The following is a 23,369-nucleotide window of genomic DNA, read 5'->3' on the forward strand; positions in this document are numbered from 1 at the left end:
GTAAAATTTTGGGCAAAGTTTCCTGCTCGTACCTGTTACTTTAATTCGTGATTTCTTTCGTTCTAGAACTCGGTTTTTAACAAATTTTACAAGGTTGTAAATCTGATTCTTCAAGCTTTAAAATGACTATTCATTTGTAATTTTTTATTGATATGTGATAAGTCAAAAAGTTGTTCAAAGTTGTCCATTTAAACTGTTAAAAAAACCAATTTTTGTATGAGATGATGACCAGTCATCTTTAATTACAATATTCTAAATATTTTCTTTTATATTTTATATTTTTCAATGAACAGATTTAGACTCTCAAGGACGTTAGAGCTCAACAAAGCTTAAGGAACGAGTTAGTTAGCTTGGAAGAAAGATAGTCGAATTTTGGGGATTAATTACATAGAACTATTTGTTAATACTCTTGTTTAAATTACTTATTGTTGAAACTTTACTAATTCTTTTACATTGTTAGAATGTTTTACTTATGAAATTGAGATATGAATATTGATTATTATATAAAGCTTTTCATTATCATGATTTGCTTGTCATTGATTTTTGGAGTAAAGGAGTTTGTTACATTTTTAGGTTATGAAAAAGGAAAATTGCTTTTGCATATAGCTCAATCTCACTATTGTAGGGACCAAATTCAGGCGAGCTCATGTGTACAGTAGAATATAATATCGGCGGTATACTGGTTGAATGGGTGCTTTGGACTTGGAGATAAATGGTTTAGCCACGACAGCTAGCAAAAGGGGATCATGGAATTTGGAATGTTACGGGTGTTAGTTTATGTAAAGGGGGGCAAACGGAATCACATTAATAAAATGCATGATATAAGACATGCAGATTTGTTTGCTCTATTATATAAATTAATGGATTGAGTAGAATTATTATATAAATTAATGGATTGAGTAGAATTGAAGTTCATTCATGCATATCATAATTTGTATTGTAAATCTTACTAATCACAAAAGATGTAGGATCCCTGCTAAGCTTTTAGTGCTCACCTCTTTTGACATCTCTTGCACGTTGATGTCGTCCACCTCCTCCTCACACGCCAACACTAGGTATATTTATTCCATCATAGTGTCTCTTACCAAAACTAAGAGACACTATGATGGAATAAATAAAATTGAATCACATTTTCCTCCCTATAGATTATGTTGCATATAGTTCCATTCTTTTCGGGGTTTGGAATAGACAAGTGCATCAATTCAATACAAAGTTGAGATATCCAAGAACACCAAAACTAAATAATAAAGTAGTAGAAGAAAGGCCACAACACTTATTTTACAAACATAATTTAAGTTCCACATATATCACACGCACACGTATATATATATATGCGCTCCCAAATGTTCCCAAGCACATATAATAACCAAGAACTAGACAGACAAGACCCACAAAACACGCATAATTCATCAGATAATTAAGCCAACGTTGTTGCATGCTAATTACTTATTGTTCTTGTGCTTTTTAAACTCTTTCTTAATCAAATATTAAAGAGCTTATAAGATCATAATTGTAGCATTTTTTTTGTCATAGTGCCAAAACGAGGCCAGGGACGGACTCATTATCCGCTAACTTACTTTGCCACACACTCTGGCAATTGCCTGACTGTGACCTAATTTCGGGTGACGATAACCGGGTGACCGTGACGGACGTGTTGTAGTATTCCCTGACCTGGGTAATTATCCCGTCCATCACGGTCCATGCATGCACCCACGACACCGAACGACAATCATCGAATCCTTCGACCAGCACCATTGACCCGAACGCGACAATGGAGAGTGGGACGAACTTGAATGACGAGTCGTATGGTGGCGCGCCGGTGAGCAGGCGGTTCAAATGCTGGTGGGTTGGTGGGCCGTGGAACCACCACTCGAGATAGGGTGCGAGGAGGAGGTGGACGACATCAACGTCGTTGGAGGTCAAGGCTTTGTAGAGAGCCGCCACTGTCGTTTTGTTTCGTGCTTCTTCTGCATCTTCTCCCTCCTGCAGACATGGTTGAAAGTTTGCCAGGTCTAGAGACTGGATCTGGAAGCTGTGCGTTTCACCTGGGAATGTTGGGTTTGAATTTTGAATAAGTTTGATGGGATTTGGTGATTATATATAGGGGCAAAAAAGCTGGTGAGTGGAGTGGGAGTTGGACGGTCGCATTGCATGAAGTAAAATTGGGGAAAACGAGGTAGGATTAATTGGGCCCGCAAGGTCAGGCCACTAAACTCTCATTAATTGGAATTCCATTAGGTGCAAAGGCCAGTTTTTCTGGTGTCAAAATTTTCAATCTCGTGTTAAATTAGTGATAATGTTTGTTGCAACATGTTTTGCGAATTTGGACCTCTCCCTATATTGTAAAGAAGTAACATTAGGTAGATATGAGTTTAATCAAGTTAGTTAGAGCAAATGTGATCACAACTCTGCACCCAAGTTCAAATTATCCTTCATGTAGTTTAGATTAATGGTATGTTTATTAATTGGGAATTGGAATTCTCATCAGGAATTGAATTCCATCTATGGATGATTCCTGCGTTTACTTCACATCAAGAAATTGAAAAGTAAATGGGGCCCACACAAAATTAGGAATTGAATTCCTGATTTTGGAGGAATTCAATTCTTTGGGTGGGAGGTGGTATTCTAATTCTTGGAGAATTAACCCATTAGGAATTCATCTTTTTTACCTATTATATCCTCACACAATTTTCAAAATTCCAAATATGCCATCTACTTTAACCCAACAACTAAGACATTTTAGTAATTAATACCACTCATATCTCAATTTCATGTGGTTTAGTAAACAACTTCAAAAGAAATTCGGAATCCAACTCCCCTCAATCCATATGGTTTAGTAAACAACTTCATTAAGAATCCAAAATCTAATTCTCCTCAATACAACTCCTCCTCAATTCAATTCCTCATAATCCAATTACGGATTAGTAAACATGCCATAAATGAAAATAGAAATAAAAAAATGAGCAATAATCCTATTTGGTACAATATTTATTGACCACCTCTCTAATAGAGGTCGGCCCCACCAATGTATGTGAGACCCACCTATATTAGAGAGATGGTCAGCAATGTGGTCAGTAAATGTGGTTCAAATAACAACGCTCAAAAAAGAAGTACCAATGTTGTCAATAAATGTGGTCCAAATAGCAACGCTAAAAAAAGAAGTACCATTAAATTACGACTAGTTGATATTTCAATTTATTCCTTGAAGACCATAAAGATATTATTTATGCTTATTTTAGAATAAACTCAAATAACAAAAATTTATGAAGTAAACACACTTAGATTTAGATTAATCAGCTTTTTGCCATATATGATTAATAGTCGGTTATGGATGTGAGACCGAAAGTCATAAAATGTACTTAATCATTCGCGATAATGATGGCTCTTATATCATGAGTAATTTAATTAAGATCTAACACAGGTAACCAATAACCATCGATGACTACATATGGACCAACCAAAAATATTACTCTAAGTTCTAATCCACCATTTGTTCTCTGTCAATTTTCATGTTCTTCCACCCATATATAGAAGGGGTTTTATTTATTTATAAATATTTATTTTATTTTTAAAAGTAACTCAAATTTTAGGCCACACATTCGCAATCATTTTGAACACCAAAATTGCATTATTAGCAATAGAAAAATAATAATAATTGCTGCATTTACCTGAAAGTCACTAGTGGGTGTTTAATTACGTGATCAATTTAAATAATAATTCGCATGCAAACGAATACCTAACTTAATCTTCGTCCATTTGTGCCACACCAAAACGAGTAGAATTATTTGATATATATATATATGCACTTCGACAATGCGCATATGTCATTCAGCCAGCCATTTTCCTATTTAAATCCAACATTATCCATTGGAAATCCAGGTGTTCAAATTTGTGGGATTCTTGTAAGTTTCACGATTGCTCGGAATAAGACCGAGTGTATTTAACGAGAAATTTTTCAGTGTGACGGTTATTCGGCTAATAAGCAACATATAAATATTTGAAGACATGTCACCCTGACTTCTGAGGTGGATCACACAAATCTGTGACCCCATGAGGGTTTCTTATTGTCCAATGCCACAGACTCCACTATGACCAAAAAAAATAAAAACCTTCACCGGCATGCATCATAATGCATGATCCTTCCACTTCTCCGTTATTGGGCTCAAACACCCAAACCCAGCCCAATTAATTTGGGCCCAAAATCCAACTATCAGGCCCGCTTTGAGCCCAAACACACATATTGCCCAATTTGTTTTGAAATTACAAATTTACCCATCACCTGGTGCGGCTAATTTCCCAGTAGCACACAGCTCCACCTTCCTCTCCCAAAAACCTTGCAAAACCTTGAACAAAGCGAAATGTTGCGGACCCTTCTTCGACGGGCAACGGGGTCTGGTTGCCCAAGGCCCGACCCGTGGAGGCTCTCGGCGACGATGAGCTACTCGTCCAAGGACACTAAATCGACCGTGAAGAAGGCGAAGAAGGGCAAGGACAAAAACGACCCTGCGGCCGCAGCCGACGACGCCGTTTCGGACGTCGACGCGGCTCTCTTCGACGAAAAGGCTCGTGCTCGCCGGCTACAAGCCGATGAAAATGATCCGTCGCTCGATGTGGGGCCCAATGGCCGGCCCCTGTTCACTGCCACTCCGACACTCTCTCAGCTCACGCGCAAGGACGCCTACTCCTACTTCAAGCTCAAGTAAAACCCTAAACCCTAATCCCTGATGAAATTGATGTATCTGTGTATGTATTTATTGGGATGTGCTTGTTTTGATTTGCAGGATGGAGGAATTGAACAATGTGTTGCCCGAGGGGTTGCCTTTGGGGATGGTGAAGGAGTTCGAGGACGCAATGCAGAGTGCCGTGCTAGTTCGCCAGAGCTTTCTTGATCTCCGAGATAATTTTCGATGGATTGTGGATCCTCCATTGCACTCTTCTACCACCAAAGGTGTGTGCTTTGTGTCCCATTGTTTCTCACATTAATTGATGCTTTGTTTGTTGTTTGGTCAGAGCTAGTGAGGTTTGAGATTACTGTCATTGGCCACATTTTAAAATGATCATTTTTGGTTGCAGCTTATTATGATTGATATTTAAAAAAAAAATTGTATTAATTTCTTTGGTTACTCATTCTTAGAAGACTTCAATTAAGCTTTTTTCTGGATTATCCTTTATAGATAATCTATGTTGTAAGGCGTACTTAGTTGCTTGTACATCTTGTGCATCATTCTTTAGAGGAACAAAATCGTAGAAACACATGAATGATGGATCATGTGTAAGATGCCCTTATACCTGTATTGTTTATTCAGGTACAAAAGTTAGAAAGCAGATTGTCTTGGACGGTCCTGTAAGTTGTGGAAAGAGTATTGCTCTTTCAATGTTAGTTCAATGGGCTCGCGGGGAAGGTTGGTTGGTGTTATATGTCCCAAGAGGCAGGGACTGGACTTATGGAGGCTTTTTCTATAAAAACCCACAAACAGGTCTTTGGGACACACCTGTTCAGGCTGAAAATATTCTGAAGGTAAGATTGTGAACCACTTTTTTTTTATTCAAATAGCTAAAATTCATGTCAAGACTTTTACAATGTGCTATTAACTTAAACAGGATCAGTAATCTGTGTAGCTTTAATTAATAGTAGTCAATAAGTCTCTTCTATTTTGACCAAAACAAAAGCTTCTTCTAATCAGTGATCATGCCTAAAAGCGATGATTTTCTACAGGGTTGTATTAGAATTAATGTGATCTAAACTATAAACCTCTGTCCATTATGCAGTTTTTGGATTATATGCTCTTGATCATCTCCATGGCTTTATATTCATCTTTTGTGTCATTTTATTCCAGGACTTCCTGAAATTTAATGAATCCTGTTTAAAACAATTGTTCTGCCAAATATTTGATCCTATTCCATTGGGAGAGGGTGCTGGTGTTGGATGGATGAAAGATGGAATTGATACCATGGCAATGCCTGACGGTTCAACTCTGTATGACCTGGTTGATACAGGAATCAAGCATACTCATGCAGCTGTTGGAGTGGTAGTTCGTTTGAGGAAGGAGTTATCTCTTGTGAAAGATATCCCCGTGCTTATTGCAATTGATCAGGTGGGAATGACCACTTGATATTATATTGTGTTAATTGTTTTCAATGAATTGTGTTTCTAGAGATTTGTTGTAAAATGTTGATAGTTCGCTATATTTTTCTGTTCCTTGTCTGCAGTATAATAGCTGGTTTACATTCAGTGAGTATGAAGAGCCAGTAACTGTTCGTTCTACTCGACCAATACATGCTAAAGAACTTGCTACGGTAGGTATCCTCTGCTTTAGTATTATGTTGGTTTATACTTGTAATTCTTTAAGGAACATAAGAATGTCCATTCAATAATGTTTTTTAGGCTTTGTATTACATCTTCAAATAATCTCATTCTCCTTGAGATGTTGTCCATATAAATTGGGTGTACAAGTGGGCATTAAGTTTGGGTCTGGGTCTATGTGCAGCATATAAAAAACTGATGTGCACACACGTATGAGAAAATTCTTGCAGGTGAAGGCTTTTAGATCTATGCGACATGATGACATGATGGTGGGCGCGTTTTCTCATTCAACAGCAGTAGGAAAGCTTCGTCAAGACTTGCCAGAAGTGCCTACAGATGCTCGCGTGAACTTTCCTCGCTACACTTTAGATGAAGCAGCAGCTGTTTGCCATTACTACCTTAGGTATGCTTGTTAATGCCTGCCAAGTTCGCAATGCAATCTTGCTGATTGTATATTTATTGCATGTTTTACCTTGTCTCGTGCAATGTCGGTGGAGAATTAGTAAAAACATAATACACATTACCTATCATTTACTGTACTTTTCAGCTTAAGGCAATAATTCTTAATGTTGGCAGACATGGATGGTGTCCTTAAAATTCAAACGAATCTCGTTAGGCCAACAACTGCATAATGATAATGCATTAGTCTTTGGGCCAGTGCTCTGTAGAAGTTAAACTCTACAGGAGCTTTCTTTCATGTCTAATGCTTTCCTGATGCTTTTTCCCTGCAAACTTCTATATTCTCAGCCTTCCCTACTGTTTTATATGGCAGACAGAGGCTTATACGCCGTGAAGCATTCACGGAAGAAAACTGGAAGAAAATATACTATTTGTCTAATGGAAATGGAGCAGAAATTAGATGGTTAGTTCCTTTGATGCGGGGAGATGGTATGCAGGCAGATGGTTAGTTCTCTGATGCGGGGAAAAGCAGGGAGAAGATTTGTATCACGGTATTTACAGAAGACACAAATTGGAAGAACTGCTCTTTTGCCGCCTTACCCGTTGATTTTGATCTTATTCAATCAAAATATGTTACTATTTTTCATTGAGCTATTACTCATGATTGTAGCAAAATATCCTGTTTTTTATCACCGAAACTTCTAGTGGGATCAGTTTTCTTTGGCCAACGAGATAAGTGTCTGAAGACATTGTATCATATGTAGTTCAGTTCACATTTTGTAGTTTTGATGTTGAAAGCCACTATTTATATGCAAGATTTTTGTTTTTCTTGCTTAGCCAATTTCACTGTTACCTCCAGACCGCTGTCTTTCTCCACTACCTGTTGAAAATGGCTTACAAATAAAGAATTTAGCTACGTTTTTAGTTTTTGGCTTTTCAAAATCAAAACTATTCACAGATTCATAACGAGAGCCAGAAAGAGTTATATTATTGCACAAATTTGTAAACTGAGTACTGAAATGGTGCAGCCAAGATATAAAAGAAACTGGAGGGCCGATTGAATGAAGAACTTCGAGAACAGAAAGGACCATTATAACTTAATAAAATTAATTTGATGTGTATTGAACTGTTTGATTACTTTGAATATACAGACTTTTGTAGACTGTTGGCATCCTAAGTGAAGCAAGATTCGGCACATATTAATATTCAAAACTGTTGATAACTAATGTTCACCTAAAAGCCCTAAGCACAATCTCAAGACCAAATCTGGTTAAGAAAAATCTCAAACAGTCAGATACTCAAAAATAAAGTTACTTTGGAGATAATATCAATTTCTCAGAACTCCCCATTAGAAGATGCATTGCTAAACTGCAAGCATCAAACTCCTTCACCTTGATACAGATCCTAAGTACACGATCAAGATGAGGCATTCCAAAATTGATAACTTGGCTGCACTAGATATGGAGGCATGGTAGTGAGAGCTCAATATGTAGAATCAACTGTATCAAGATATTCTGTCGTAAGTAAGACTAGCAAATACCCAAAAGACCAAGCTTCAGATTGATGTCCAAGTTCAAAACGGAGACTGGCACAAAGGGCAGGTAGACTTGTGAGAAGTTGAGAACCACTTATAGAGGCAGGCAGAATGGAACTTGTGCTTGCAGGTCCTGCATGGAAGGCGAGGAAGGCCATGGTTTGTAGTATGGATGACACTGTAACAGATAGGGCATTCCTCCACGCCTTCAAATTCCTTGTCAAAGTTGCTCTTCCATATCTTGATAGCTTCTGCTAAAGCTCCATTCTACATCACACAAGTAAAGAAAATTATCCGTTTGGTCCATCTGCCATATTATTACAACCTATTCATGTAATTTTGAGCCTTCCCTTTCATCCCCCTCACCTAATTTCATTTTTGATCTACACCCATTCTCTATAATAGAACGAGATTACCCCTCCCTCCCTCCCTCCCAAACATTCCCTTCCATAAGAAATGCCAAAAATACCCAACTTGTAGTGAATCAAATTACCTTAGTTTCATCTACCAAAAAAAGAAAAGAAATAGCATGAAAAATATTTCTCGGTCTTCAACCTTCTGCTACTTTTTCCACATATATTCTCATGATCAGATCAAATTTCATAATAGCATGAAAAATATTTCTCGGTCTTCAACCTTCTGCTACTAGGTGGGAAATGGAATTCACAATTCACCAATAAATGGCAAGGTTAATTAATTCAATTTACCTGATTACGAACGAACGACGACATAGACATTAACCACTTCCTCTGCTTCACTTCACTAATACCAAGGCTCCTCATACAATCAACATCAACAGGCCGTAATGGGTAAGATGAAGGAAGACGGATAACTAGATCCATTCCAGTCTCATCCTTTGTATAGGTAGCAACAACCTCATTTGCTGATTTGCTTACGCTAATGGAAAAATTCTCATCAGCAAGATCATTCTTTTTAATCTGCATGAGAATTTAAATTCAGAGTTACATAATCGTAATCAGTAATGACAGTGCAAACATGGTTAAATTATGAATTATAACAACAGCTTTCTAAAAATTCCCACTTTATGAACAAGTCCCCCCTAGAGGAGTAGCACAGAAATATAATTTTTTGTCAAGATATCCACATGTCCTAAGCAATACAGAATTAACCAATCTCTCTCAAGCTATACATACCAGGCTTAATTCGTTTGCGATGAGTGGTGGACTGCACCATGCTCTTGTAAAGGATTCAATTCCAGATAACGTAGAACGGTCACGTAAATCACTGAACCACTGTCTTACATAAGCAGGAAGAATGCGAAGCATCAAACCAAACATTGCTCCAGAAAGCGAAGCCATTTTCACTGGTTCAACAGGCCACAGAGATTGTACAGAAAACAATAATGAACCGGTAGTTATGGCACGTGTTGCTGCAGCTGCAGCTTCTGCTATACCAGCAGGAAGCTCTATATCTTTCTTCTTAATAACATGTGCCATGCCTAGTTCTAGAGGAATGTGCTGGAAAAGGCAATCTAATATCACTGAATCAGCAGAATCTTGTATATACTGGACCAGTCTCTCCCTTTCAGGTGATGACGATGGTAACGACCACAAATGCGATAGCAACAAAGACCATGCAAGGAAAACATGTACCTGCAAATTTGAAAAAATCAAAATCGAAAATCAAAATGCCATCACAAAGAGAGCTAGTAATTACTAAGTAACTAGAGATATAATGATAGAACACAAGCCAGAGGATTGATTTGGTTACTAGTGAAAGCACATTTACCCTTTGCTCTGCCACCAAATCCATTTCAAGAACCTTATGCGGTAACTTTTCAATCATGCAAGATATTTCCTCTTTCAAATGGATGCTTGTTTCTGTCGACATATCATGAGGGGATGAATCTTCTTCGCTGTTAGTGACACCGTCCAAATAAGTTTTGTCTTCAACAATTGCCAAGTGTAAAACAGGTTCTGAAGAAATAATAGAATAAGCGGCGAACTGCAACAAAGGAACGGTTTTCGAAGAAAATAGAATTGCATACAAAGAGCTAATGGGTCCTTTGCTCAGCCCCCAAAATTCTACTGATTTCACTGCTCTATCTCTAGCATTTGTCGACGAGTTGACAACACTTGAGGCCACCAACTCCCAAAAATGAGCATGTTCAAATCGAGACAACGAAATTAGAGATGCAGCCTCATCACAACAGGAACTTGCAATGGCCTCTGCAATGCCGGTGCAGAAGAACAACCGAAGTATACCTTCTAAAATTCGATCTTTGATGGGGTCCCATCTTTCCATTCTCAAGGGGTTTATGTTATCTGCATCTTCTGCTTGTCGGAGACCAAAAGGTCCACAACACAGAGAAAATGATAAAAGGGCATTCTTGGCAATTTCTATAGGAAAGGGATCTGAAATATAAAGAATTGTCCCAAGCTTATTAAGGATAGAATCCAGGTTATGAGAAGTAAAGCTGCTAGTAATGGTGTCATTAACATTTTCAGCAATTTCCTCCATCATTACAACAGCCGACTGAATCCAGCGCCTTAACTGATATAACACAAACTCCCAGTCATCTTCATCAAATTCCTTCCAACAATAACCAACTGAAACAACAATTAGCCTTGAAAGCAAAGTCTGCACAACTGGAAGCTGATTGATTACAGTTGATGTGCCAGGACCCCTCTGCTTCCGAAATAATTCCAGTAGGAGTGTGCTCTCTCCAGAGCTGATATTTCTCTCCAGGGTCGGTGTTTGTAAGCCCCCTAGTGTACTAAAAGGATAACAAGATATAACCAACTGAAACCAATCTTCCATATCTACAAGAAGAAATCAAAATGAGGCATTAATACCATTTCTTAGCAGATTATACTGTAAATCAACAAAATGAACTGCAAGCACCATCAATCATAGCCCTTCATTACAAGTGAGATGAGGGAGGAAGGGCCCACCAGTTGATGCTCCGAAGTGGGGCATGCTCTATGTGCGAAATCCAAATAGTTTCTATTCTTACTCTCAACCACACTGTTTGATTATATACTTACATTCTAAAACTGAAATGACTAAAAATATTTGTATTGACTTACAGAAAATTACATGCATTTACCTTGTCCTGTTTGCCATGTGATCAGAGGCGGAAATGATATAGCTTTCTGGAGCCAGCCTGCAATAATATCAGGTACATGATTTTCCCCAGAAGAATCAGGCTGGGTATCTCTACTAGAGTCATGAGATCTGATACTTCTTTGACTTAATGGTCGAATAAGAACATTAACAATCAGGGGAAGAATCCTCAAGCAATTCATATTTATAGCTTCACCAACATAAATTTTATTTACTAGCAGTTCAAATAGCATCATAGCCTTTTCTGTTTCCCATATATTATCTTTGAACAAAGTTAAAAGAAAAGCTACAAGAGCTCTCAAGAAAGGTTCTTCAATATCCTCCACTTCTTCACTTGAAGCAGGCCCCAGATAGACAAAATTCTGTGCACCACATCCTCCATGAATAAGTGCACCGTCAAGTAAAATGTTGAAAACAAAATCTAACAAGCTCTCCTGGGAAGAGTAATTTCTACTCTTCGCATATGCACTCAATGAAGGTAAGAACGAAGCAACAGCACATCCTCCTGGCCATTTCCAAGTACACAATATTTCAGCAGCAAGCCAGGATCGAGTATGCTCTTCATTTGCTGTTTCCTGGGAGGGAGGGAGACTACGTTTTACATGACCAGCAACAACTCTATCAATCCCAAGTTCTGAGATGATCTTGACAATAAATGAAACAAACTTTTGATGGCCAAAGTCCTGCATTTGTCATATATTTAAAATCCAAGTCTCTACATCCCATACAATAAAAGACAGCAAAAGCAATTTAACAAAAAGTAAAATCCAAAAATAAAATCAAGTAAACTATTTCATGAGCACAAGTAAAATCAGGATGAAACAGGTTCCCCACTCTATTACTACTCTCAGAGAAAAACCATAAACTAGTATCAATGGCATAGTTATTGAGTTAATTCTGTTCTGAACTTAGCTGATGGATCATTATATTTAACACAGTTCTAATTGAAGTTTGTCATTCGGTACTGGATTGATTGAGGAAGTGCAGAAAGCTCTACAACAATCCTCAATGACTTCAATACATTGATACATACTATTATGGGGGTAGAGGTAAATTTCCTCTTTTCTAAGCACCTATTGGGAACCTGACAGTTTGGGGGATGATGAATTGATAATGTAACCAATAAAGAACGACAATAGATATCCAGCTAACAGACTACAACTCAACAAAGTGAGCAATCAAGAGCACACGTTTAACAGAAAAGAATTTGCGACCAATATATCAGTAACACCAAGGGCATCTGAGGGCTGGAAAAGTCATTTTGGGTACTATTGTATTTCAAGTTTCCCATCTCACAATGGAACTTCAAAGAGTATTGTGCTTTATAAGAGATATAGGTGCAACAGTTTGCACCAGTGGAGAGATGTGCAACAGGTTGCATTATATTTGTAACACATGAAATTTTTTTTTTTTAAAGAAACATAAAAAAACAAGAATCAATAACACATGTACAAATTAATAATTCCCACTCACATGCACATCAGCAGAGAAGTTTTTTGCAACTAATCCCTCTGGGCTACTAAAATCAGGAACAATCCAAAAAGGCCATCTTTCACCCCGGCAAAGAAGCTGGTCTAACAGATTTTGTTCCTCATACTGATCCTGCGAGAGACAATCAAGAACTTCAAGCATCCACAAGCAGCACAAAGATGTGAATTTTTCTGTGTCTAGTTTATCTTCATTGAAGATTGCAGATCTCATACACTGAATCAAACTACTCCCCAATGCCTGCCGATTGTGTAAGCTGAGGCTTTTCCAAAACTGATTACTTATCTTACATCGAAAAGCATGAAACAATTCACTAAATACCAGCCTGGACTTCAATTTTTCCTTTGATTCATCATCAGGGGCATCATCTCTTATAGTTACTAATACCAAAAACTCCCAATCAATTAAAAAAATTGCAGACAAGATAACTGAAACCAGCCCACTTTCTTCACCAAGTGTCTTCAAGGAAAATAAGGTGCCATCAAGTACTTCAAGAGCAAACTGAGCCATCTCAAACATCGTGACAGAACTTTCAAATTCCGGCCCAATATTGTTTGCCCCAGCAGTCAACAGATTGGGACTCAAAAGAGGACCTGCATTCCTGACCCAAGTAAAGGAGGACGCCAGAATAAAAGAAAGCAACTTCTTGAAAACCTCCTCAAATATCAGGACCAATGCATCTCTCGACACAAAAGATGTTTGATTGTTTTTTGTTGAACCACCAACAACGGTACTGCATGCAAGTAAAAAAGTTTAGGCCATGAAAGTGAAGCACAACATTCAGATTATAATCAGATTCTGTTCTATTATAGGGATGAAAAAGTAAATAGCCTTTCCCATTTTCACTGATCGATATGGTCACTTTCAAATTACAATATCAGCCACAGATATATAGAAATCAAGTTCAGATACGTTATTTTCAGATGACCGATAGCTTTCCTTTGAAATAGAAAATTAGTCAACCCAAGGAAAGCAAGGACTAAAAATCCAGAGCTATTCCCATCTTAAGAAAATCAGTTGGAACAAATACCATACACATACCACACAAATTGAGAATTAGAAGTTCCGAAAGCAGGAGGGGAACAAGCAACAGCAACAGCAGCTGATTCTAGAAGCTCATGATGCCAGTGGTCTGGGTTGACCATGGATACGTCTCCTCCCTTCCTGTTTGCAATTTTATCTCTTGCTTTCTCTAAGAGCATTGCCAACATGGTTATGCGGTCAGAATCTAAAGAGGAAGTTGCAGATCCAGAGTGTTCCAGGTTAGTAGCATATCTGATAACAGTATCCCACTGTTCAGAGAAATATTCATCATCGAGCAATGCAAGTAACATATCAAGTCGAGCACTTAAGGAGCAACTATTCCCACGCAAACACCAAGGAACAATACTTTCCTTGAACATCTGCATGAATAGATCTGCCTCGATTTCTTTATCCCCCCCATCAGTAGAATGACTACAAGAAGAAAGATTATGTTGGACAAGAAGCTGTTGGACTATCTTGCGCGATCCAAATACAGAAACAGCAACCGATAGAATCTTCACACAACTTGGTGAATCCTGATGTCAAGAAGATAGAAGAGCGAATATCAAAAGTTAAAAACATAAGAATTAAACATAATATGTAAACTATGTTACATCTATTCTCAGCATAACATAATTCAATTTGGTGAATTCACCGCTCCTCTTTATGTCCATTACCATAACAATCTTTATCTTTGACCTTTTCTTTATTCTCAAAAAGATTACTAAATCGAAAGATTTCCAGCAAGACTAGAATTGGAAGGCAGGGGAAAGACTTAATGGAAAGGCATGAAAGGTTGAATTTTCTAAAACATGAAAGATGCACTGAACTTTTCTACACCGCAAGCTCCAATTCAGAGAAAAACAAGTTAGCATGTAGGCATGTAGGCATAGGTACCACTCTAATGTCTTCCAATAAAAATCCAGGCAAGGGACCACAGATGTTCACCGTTACCCCAGAACATAGTTTAATCTATCCAGATATCACTATCCACAGAAGAAGAATAAATCTAGTTCTTAAAATAAATGTCTCAATCATCAGAGGGGTTGTGCAATAGCTACTTACATGTGATCTCATCAACGGGAAGGACTTAGCCAACATTGGTCCAACTAGACAAACCAAAGGCCAACTTCTACCTTTCTGCATTGCATATTCTCCAAGTAATGATATAAATTGATTAACCCGTTCAGCACACTCACTTTCTGTTTCCAAGTTACCAGCATTATGAAACAAACCCACACAACTCTCCTGAAATTCTGCAGAGAAAGCTGTGAGCAGATCATGCTCGAGCAAATAAATGCCTGAAAGAATCCCAACAATGCAGTTCCCCAACTCTTGCAAGTAGCTCATTGGGTACATAATATTCATTGTTTCAACTGTCTTCTTGTTGGAAGTTAAGCCACTTTCACATGAATCTGCTGATAAACTGGAGAAGGTTTTCTCCTTATGTTTTGAGCTACTAGAGAAAAGGTAGTCATGCCACAAAAGCTTTACCAGAACATTTTTAACAAGAGTTACTTGAAAATGAGAGACGGAATCCACCGTATTACAATATCTGGAAGCAAAAGAAAAACAATTAAAAATCCAAAAATATAAGAAAACATCAAAGTTAAAAGAAAAAAGAAAAAGAAAAATATATAAACTGAAAATCCACAGGAACAAAACCAAACAGATTCAAAAAAATTGTAGAGTGTCATAAGAAAAAACTCACCTTGATGCATTACGCAATCCCCACAGAAAGCAGTCCTTAAATGCCCCAAAAAATGCTAGTCTATCTGCATTTGAGGAGTGGGATGTATTCCTTCCTGCCCATAGGTTCTGGAAAAATTCAAGCAAAAAGGTATCTCCCACTACTGCGTTAGATGGCACAGTGTCTAAGAATGGAACCAAGGCTGGATAAGAAATCTTCGGAGATCCAAAGCACCCATTTCTAAGAAAATTCCAAAATCGATTAAGTACAATTTTCTGTACATTAATGGAAGTCCAACTGTCAGGAAACCTTTTAGAAAATAGCAAAACTGCATCCCACATTGATGAATGACAAGCAGGATCCTTCTCCTGAAATGCACCAAATATTGCAGCAGCAAGAGCTTTTATATTTCCTTCGTTAAAGGCATGAGGAATGTTTCTAATGAAACTACTTAATACAGAATACGTGGCTGAACGGATAGCAGAAATTGGAGATTTCAAGAAGTCTAGAAAATATTTATGAGCAGTGAACAACTTCTCAGCAAAAGAAATAGCCGTTTCCCTAGCCTTCAAAGCATGTTTTGGTTGAGCAGTTATGTTTTCAGTGCCTGGTCTTACTGCTTGTAAGCTAACCAATACATCAAGAAGTGTAGCCAATGCCAGAAGTGATGAAGATATCACCTGCAATCCAACAGGATAGGACACATTAAATCTGAAAATATTTTTTCTTCTTTCAAGTCTTCCAATAAGACATATGCACATTTTGAATGCGTCCTAGTTGACAATTTACCAATTATGATGCAGAAAACATTTTCTGAATGCATACCTGCTGATGCATCTCTTCTAATTCATCCAAAGCAGTTGCTTTATCAGACATACTTTGCGGTGTAAGTCTCAGATTTTCTTCCAAATACATAAAAACCTCTGCTGTGCATAAAATTAAAGCATCTAGTCTCTTTTCCTGAGCTGGGAAAGCTCCCTGTTGTGCGCAACAATTAGACAGTCAGGTCAAAAGTTAAACCAGTCACATATGAAATGCAAAAGCTGCAAACGGAATTTCAATTCATAGGACCATCAATATACTTGATATATTCTGAATTTTGTATACTAGACCCAACCTTAAATTTCTTTTTTTCGTTGAGAAAGGGATAGAAATCACAAATCTCTAAACTACAACACTGATTTTCATTCTTCATTTCAAGTAGAAATTCAATGCTGTTATTGATGCAAACTCTAGCATTTTTGGGACACTATTGTATACTAAGCAATGTAAAGCCCCAATAAATGACAAACTTGGAAAAAGAACCTGTAATGAACGCTTTGCAACTTGAGAAACTTCAGAAACTGGGTCAAATTGAGAAAACCACCATGGTCCCATCAGAGACTTCAGCTGTGGAGCTAAGTCTCTCCTAAAACAAACAACCATTATTGTCTCAGTGCATTTATGAAAAATCAGGATAACCAACATTCTAGACAACTATGTGGAAGCTCTTAGTCAGTATACGATGAGCTTAACAAGCAACCACTATGCATTAAAGGAAATCCAAAACAAAGGGGTGTAATAACTTGACAAATAGTTCGATGTGGAGACAATTTGAGAATGCAATAAAGAGGGGAGGGAATATGGGAAGAGAGAGAGAGAGAGAGAGAGAGAGCAATGTACAATTATGAATATGGTCACAATGTAGTTATGTGAACAAAATTTGCGTTATAAAACTAATCACAGTGTGTGGATTAATCAAATTATTCTGCTGTTTTCAAAACCACTCCTGACCTCAATAGGAGCTTATCCATCAAGCTAAAAAATGCTTACAATCAACCAATACATAAGCAAACCAATGCAATGGATTCTCCAAGACATAACCAACAAGATGTAAAGCACAACACATAATTCTTCTTTAAATTCATAGATTTCCAAAAAGCATGTTTTATACAGAACCAAAAGGCAGGAAAAAACAAAAGGTAAAAGTACGCAAAAGTGTTCAAACCCAACAGCGGTAACAAGATTGTTCATAGTATCATGAGTTGCTCGCCGAACTTCTCTATTGTAGTCCACCACAAGCCTTTTGTATTCAAATGCCTACATAAGAAAGAGCTGCGTAAGTCTAAAAATTATGAAAAAGGTTTTCAAAACCAAAATGCAAGATATATCCTTTCCAGTGACTCTAATGTTATTATGAAGAGATGAGAAACTATACCCATTGTGGAATGATCGGTATTATGTCCTTTGTGGACTTTTCCCTGAGCAGCGTGGATAGAGATGCCAAAGCTTTAAGCTATTTAAGAGCACAAGTCAAATAAATTCTTATCATAATACATGAATAGAGATCAAATCCTTGAGGGTTAAAAAGACACACGGGTGAACAAGCTTTACCTTGGTGGTGGGATCTTTCCTTGCAAGCCTCTTCAAGTGTAGAGCCAATTCACTATCTACATCCTGCATGACCAAAAAAACAACACAGAACCAGATGAAGAAACTACTCTTGAAATGAAATTGCACATAAACTCCCTTATTAGAAAACAAAAGTATTGAGCTAATGAATTCCTTCATGTAGGGCCCATTACTTATAAACCTTTAAAAAAAATGGGAACTTTTGTCTCATTAGTGACAGGTCACTAATTAACCAAATGAATTTCACATAAGGATATTATCACAGCTTGTTGTAAGAATTTCTAAATCAAAGTAAGAAAAAAAAACCTTCAAATTGAATTCTACCACAGTATATAAGTGTGAAAGTTAAATAAACTATCAATGCATTTAGCATTAAGAATAAATAACTAAATAAATAAAGTACACGATTTAAGATCCAATTTTGGTCCTCGTATTCTGCTTCTCAATGCACTAACCATAAAAACAGCAATGCTAGGCCAATTGAAGAAATAAATGGATCAAAATGCAAAAGCGATGCTAGGCCAATTATTCAACCCAAAGAGGATTGTGCCAGGTCTGAATTTTCTCATTCCAACTTTTACTCTAAGTTTGGAAATTCTGAAGGAAGGGGATCTGCTTTGCGAAGAAAGAAAGGAAACGATATAACGGGTGAAGCCCATAAATTGAAGGACGCTTCGGAGGGGGAATCCTGCGACTCTTTCGAGGGGTTATCGATTTCTTCAGAGGATTCAAAGGACGGAGATCTTAATTCTGAGGCGGAGGAAGTGGTTGATGTCATTGAATGCAACGACGGATCCATTGCTGGGCTTCTCGAAGACTGTGGTGTGCCAGCTGTTCCGATGGAGCCAGACCGAGCAATCGAAAGGGGGGCTCAGCTCCAGGTCGTGCATGACAGTGTCGAAATTTTCAACACTGCTGCGCTGGACGGAGTCACAACTAACGATTCAGTCCTGATTCTTGTTGGAGAGGCTGATTTGGGGGATGGGCTCAAAGGTGGGGTGGGGGGAAGTCATCTCGTGGTTGAGGGTGGCAGTTTGGCACCATCTATCCCTATTACAAATGAGGTCAGGATTGAAGTGGAAGGGGCTGGGGTCGTTGTTGGGGATGCAAGTTCTGAGCAGAGTCTGGTCTTAAAGCATTTTAGAAGAAAAAAGAAGAAGAAAAGGTCGTGGCAAAGGTCCCTGGCAGGATAAAGGCAAAAATGCTCAAATCTTATCAAAGCTGAATCTGTCTATTGTTCCTATTAAGAAGAACTTAATCATCGATAGTTTCAATAGAACAAGCAAATCGAGATTGAGCAGTGATCATGGCAAGAAGGGGGAGGGATATTCGTATGCTCCAGAGTTGGAAGTGGACAGCTTGGAGCAAAAGCTGTTACAAAGGGCTGTTCAGTTTAATCAATGAAGATTATCTCTTGGAATATAAGAGGTCTGGGAAGCAGAAGAAAGAGGCTGGTTTTCAAGGAACAGTTGGTGTGGCATAGGCCGGAAATCGTAATTTTGCAAGAGACTAAGAAACAAGCAATTGACAGGAGATTGGTGGCTATTGTGTGGGGTTCTAGATTCAGGGATTGGGTCTGTGTGCCTTCGACAGGCAGGTCTGGTGGTATTGTGATTATTTGGAATACTCAGTTTTTCTCGGTATCTGATTCAGAAATTGGAGAGTTTTCGGCTTCGATTAAAATTAGAGGAATCTCGGGGGTTGATCACTTTCTTGATTGGAGATATGGTTCTTAAAGAAGAGATAAGATGGAGACAAAGGAGAAAAGTGGAGTGGGCTAGAGATGGTGATGGGAACACAAAGTTCTTCCACTGATTGGCCAACGGAAGGAGGAAGAGTTCATTGAGAGGTTGGAGGTGGAGGGATCAAGGGTGATTATTAACGAAGCCGAGATTGAGTCTGAAGTTATTTACTTCTTCAAAATTCTTTATAGTAGTAATGAAGAGGCGGGTTGGGGCTTTGAGGGTTTAAATTGGAATCGAATCAGTAATGATGAGGCAGTGTGGCTTGAGAAACCCTTTGAAGAGGAGGAGGTCCAAAGGGCTGTATTCGATTGTGGGAGAGATAAATCTCCTAGGCTTGATGGTTTCTCTATGCTTCTTTTCCAATCTTGTTGGGAAACTAGGAAATTTGAACTCTTGAAGGTTATGGAGGAGTTTTCTTACAGTGGTATTATCAACGTTGTCACCAATGAAACATTTATTTGCCTTATCCCCAAAAAGGGGAGTGCGTAAAAGCGAGTATTTTCGGCCTATTAGTCTTGTGACAAGCTTGTATAAGGTGGTATCTAAAGTTTTAGCTTCGAGACTGAGGAAGGTGATGGGGAGAACTATCTCCCTTTCCCAGGAAGCTTTCGTGAGAGATAGGCAGATATTGGATGCTGCCTTGATTGCTAATGAGGTGGTGGAGGAGAGTAGGAGACATAATAAAGCTTGATTGGCTTTCAAAATTGACTTTGAGAAGGCTTATGATCATGTGGAGTGGCACTTTGTGGATGATGTTATGGTCAGAAAAGGGTTTGGGGGTAGGTGGAGAAGTTGGATTCGAGGTTGTCTCGATTCAGCAAATTTCTCTATTATGATCAACGGCAGGCCTAGAGGCAAATTTAAGGCATCCAAAGGGTTGAGACAAGGGAACCCTCTTTCTCCTTTTCTTTTCACATTGGTGATTGACGTGCTAGGTCGTATTCTTGAGAAAGCTCAGGAAATGGATGTGTCATGGTCTTGTTGTTGGACATGATCAGGTGGAGGTGTCCCACCTCCAATTTGCTGACGACACGATGTTCTTCATCGGGGACAAGCCGGAGTATTGTCATAACCTGCTTGAGATGCTTGATTTATTCTGTTCCGTTTCAGGCGTGAGAATTAATAAGGCGAAATGTTTGTTAGTAGGCATCAACTACAACGAAGGAGATCTGTCTAGGTTGGCTGGGGCTTGGGGCTGCGAGCCCAGCATCTGGCCTATATTGTATTTGGGCCTTCCCCTTGATGGGAACCCTAGAGTCCTCAGTTTTTGGGATCCGGTTGTGGAGAAGGTTGAGAAAAGGCTGCAAAAATGGAACAAGGTTTGTTTATCCAAAGGTGGTAGTTCATTTTGATTCAGGCCGTCTTGAGTAGTATTCCCATTTATTACATGTCTCTCTTCAAAATGTCAATTTGTATCGCGAAGTACGTTGAGAAGCTGATGAGAGATTTCTTGTGGGACGGTACGGACGGCGGGACGAATTCTCATTTGGTTAAGCGGGAGGTTGTTGGAAGATCAAAAGGCAATGGTGGCTCAGGGGTGGGTCTTTAAAATCAAGGAACAGGGCTTTGTGTACCAAATGGCCATGGCGGTTCTCCAAAGAACCTGATTATCTTTGGCACAAGGTGATAAGTAGTATTTATGGTGAGAGCACCAATGGATGGAATGCGATGGTTCCATTGCGTGGTTCTTATCGTAATCAATGGAATAATATTTCTAGTGGATACCCTGTGTTTCTTCTTGGGTGTGATTTTGTGGTGGGAGGCGGGGAGAGGCTGAGATTTTGGGAGGACGATTGGTGTAAGGGGGTGTACTCAAAGGGTTTTTCCCAGACTTTTCAATCTGTCCAGCAAACAGAATTCCAACATGTCTTCAATTGTGAGTAATGGAGCGTTTCCTCACAACTGGGATTTTGGGTTTAGAAGGAACCTCACGGTGGGGGAATTGATGGGGTGACTAGGCTACTGGATATCCTGGATGAAGTTAGACTTAATCCCTCTAGGATGGACTACAGAAGATGGAAGCTAGATCAATCAGGGATGTTCTCATGCCATTCTTTCTATTCCTTCATTCAGGACAATGGTTCTGTGGAGGAATTCCCTCCGTACAATCAGATTTGGAAAAGCAAGACTCCCCAAAAGGTTAAAATTCTTGTATGGCAAGTTGCTATTGGGAAAGTTAATATTTGTGATCTTATGCAGCGGCATCGCCCTTCTATGTGTTTATCCCCTCATAGGTGTGTGTTTTGTATTTTGGATGGGGAGAGTGTGGATCATAAGTTCATCCATTGCACTTATTCAATCAAGGTGCGGTGGTTACTGCTGAGGGAAGTTGAAGCCGTTTGGGTTACCCCTAAAGGATGTTTTCAGCTGCTTTCTTCCAATTTTGCTGCTGGGGAAGGGGAAGAAGACTAAAGTTCTCTGGGGCTGTTTAGTACAGGCAATTTTCTGGAACTTATGGATGGAGCGTAATAGAAGAATCTTTGAGGACTATAAGGGTGTGGGGGTGGATGACCTGTGGGATAGAGTGAAACTTTGGGCGGCTTTATGGGCATCTATTACTAATGTTTTTAAGGATTTGACAGCCTCTTCTATAGGTCGTGATTTGTGTGCGGCAGTGAAGTGATGAGCTCCTATGTTCTCTTGTTCTAACTTTATTGCTTGTTTCTTCTTGGCTGTGTTTTCTTTTTAGGCTTGTTCATTGTGGACGCATTTGCATCCTTTGTCTTTCTTTGCGGATTCCTTATCCACTTGTTTTGTTCTTGTTTCTCTTTTGAATATTTAAGTTTCTATTTAAAAAAAAACTGCACTAACCATAAAAACATGAACTAAACCAAAAGGCCAAAAGAAAATTTTCCAATAATTTGGAAAACGCACCACATAGGGCTTTGAGTCTTCAGTTGCAAGAGAAGCCTCGAGGCGAGAACCGCCAACATAGCCGCCGAAGCCCACCGAGCCAGTAGAACCCGACGGCACCAGCGACGCCGCCAGACTATAAAAATTCATACAATCAAAAGTTGGGCACATGAGAATATTGATACAAAATTCAAAAAGCTTAAAATTTTTGAGAATTTTCAACAACAAAAATTACCTGCTACTTGAAGGGCGTGCCTTGCTCCTAGCGGCTTCTCCTTTCTGTTTCCCCATTCCTGTTCACTTCTTGATGACAAAGCTGAAACGAAGGCGTGCGGTCAAAATATATATAGACTGAGCGAGTTGAAACGACGCCGCTTTGGAGCTGTTTACCGGTGGCTTCGCGGGTGGGGAGACCGTCGTTCGTGTGATTGTAATTTCTGTATCAGTGGAGGGGAAGGAGGAGGGTTCTCGAGATCGTGTACGGAAAGGTTTAGAATAAATAGTGTTGTTGGACTAATAGTATTTCTGTCGTAGTAGAAATTGGGGTACTTTTGTCAATTGTGACCCCTTTAACCGGTTGACCGGTCTGTCTCCTACGTGGCACTGAAAAACCGGAGGAGAAGTCGAAACGTTGTCGTATCTCGGACAATTTTTTACAAAACAAACTTGAAGTCTGAAGTTAGTTTTTTTTTTTTTTTTTTTTGAGGTCAAGTAGTATTTAGATTAAAAACCCGGAAAAACACGGGCCACACAAAAACCAAGAGAACAAAAGTTTACCAAACGCCAAATTATTTTCTCTCACAGTTGAGGGTTTGGATTACGTGGATTTCTGTTTCTGTAAATCCTAATGCTAAT

At 38.8% G+C, this 23,369-nt stretch overlaps 2 protein-coding genes and 1 pseudogene across 3 annotated transcripts; 1 reads left to right on the forward strand and 2 right to left on the reverse strand.

Annotated features, from left to right (window-relative positions):
• Positions 1-1,404: 1,404 nt before the first annotated feature.
• Positions 1,405-2,760, reverse strand: LOC110753866 (wound-induced protein 1 pseudogene; annotated as a pseudogene).
• A 1,536-nt stretch (positions 2,761-4,296) lies between these two features.
• LOC110753894 (mitochondrial 28S ribosomal protein S29-like protein) lies at positions 4,297-7,530 on the forward strand. Its single transcript, XM_021954878.2, has 7 exons — positions 4,297-4,699; positions 4,782-4,948; positions 5,307-5,518; positions 5,838-6,095; positions 6,211-6,297; positions 6,535-6,707; positions 7,077-7,530. The coding sequence occupies exons 1-7, from the start codon at positions 4,359-4,361 to the stop codon at positions 7,210-7,212; spliced, it is 1,374 nt and encodes a 457-aa protein (XP_021810570.2). The 5' UTR covers positions 4,297-4,358; the 3' UTR covers positions 7,213-7,530.
• Positions 7,531-7,793: 263 nt separating this feature from the next.
• LOC110753892 (HEAT/U-box domain-containing protein) lies at positions 7,794-23,015 on the reverse strand. Of its 2 annotated transcripts, XM_021954876.2 has the most exons (16): positions 22,750-23,015; positions 22,536-22,650; positions 17,899-17,961; positions 17,723-17,800; positions 17,513-17,604; positions 16,831-16,933; positions 16,351-16,503; positions 15,547-16,205; positions 14,901-15,390; positions 13,854-14,371; positions 12,798-13,545; positions 11,308-12,007; positions 9,987-11,020; positions 9,392-9,850; positions 8,945-9,175; positions 7,794-8,504 (listed from the first exon to the last, which is right to left on the reverse strand). In XM_021954876.2, exons 1-16 carry the CDS (start codon positions 22,803-22,805, stop codon positions 8,277-8,279), a joined length of 5,727 nt encoding a protein of 1,908 aa, XP_021810568.2. In that variant the 5' UTR covers positions 22,806-23,015; the 3' UTR covers positions 7,794-8,276. The 2 variants fall into 2 exon arrangements, with proteins under 2 accessions (XP_021810568.2, XP_021810569.2); XM_021954877.2 differs by lacking the exons at positions 17,899-17,961; positions 22,536-22,650; positions 22,750-23,015 and having other exon boundaries at positions 17,518-17,604; positions 17,723-17,738.
• Positions 23,016-23,369: the final 354 nt, after the last annotated feature.

Source organism: Prunus avium, chromosome 6, assembly GCF_965620075.1.
Source record: "Prunus avium chromosome 6, drPruAviu1.hap1.1, whole genome shotgun sequence".
Taxonomy (NCBI): domain Eukaryota; kingdom Viridiplantae; phylum Streptophyta; class Magnoliopsida; order Rosales; family Rosaceae; genus Prunus; species Prunus avium.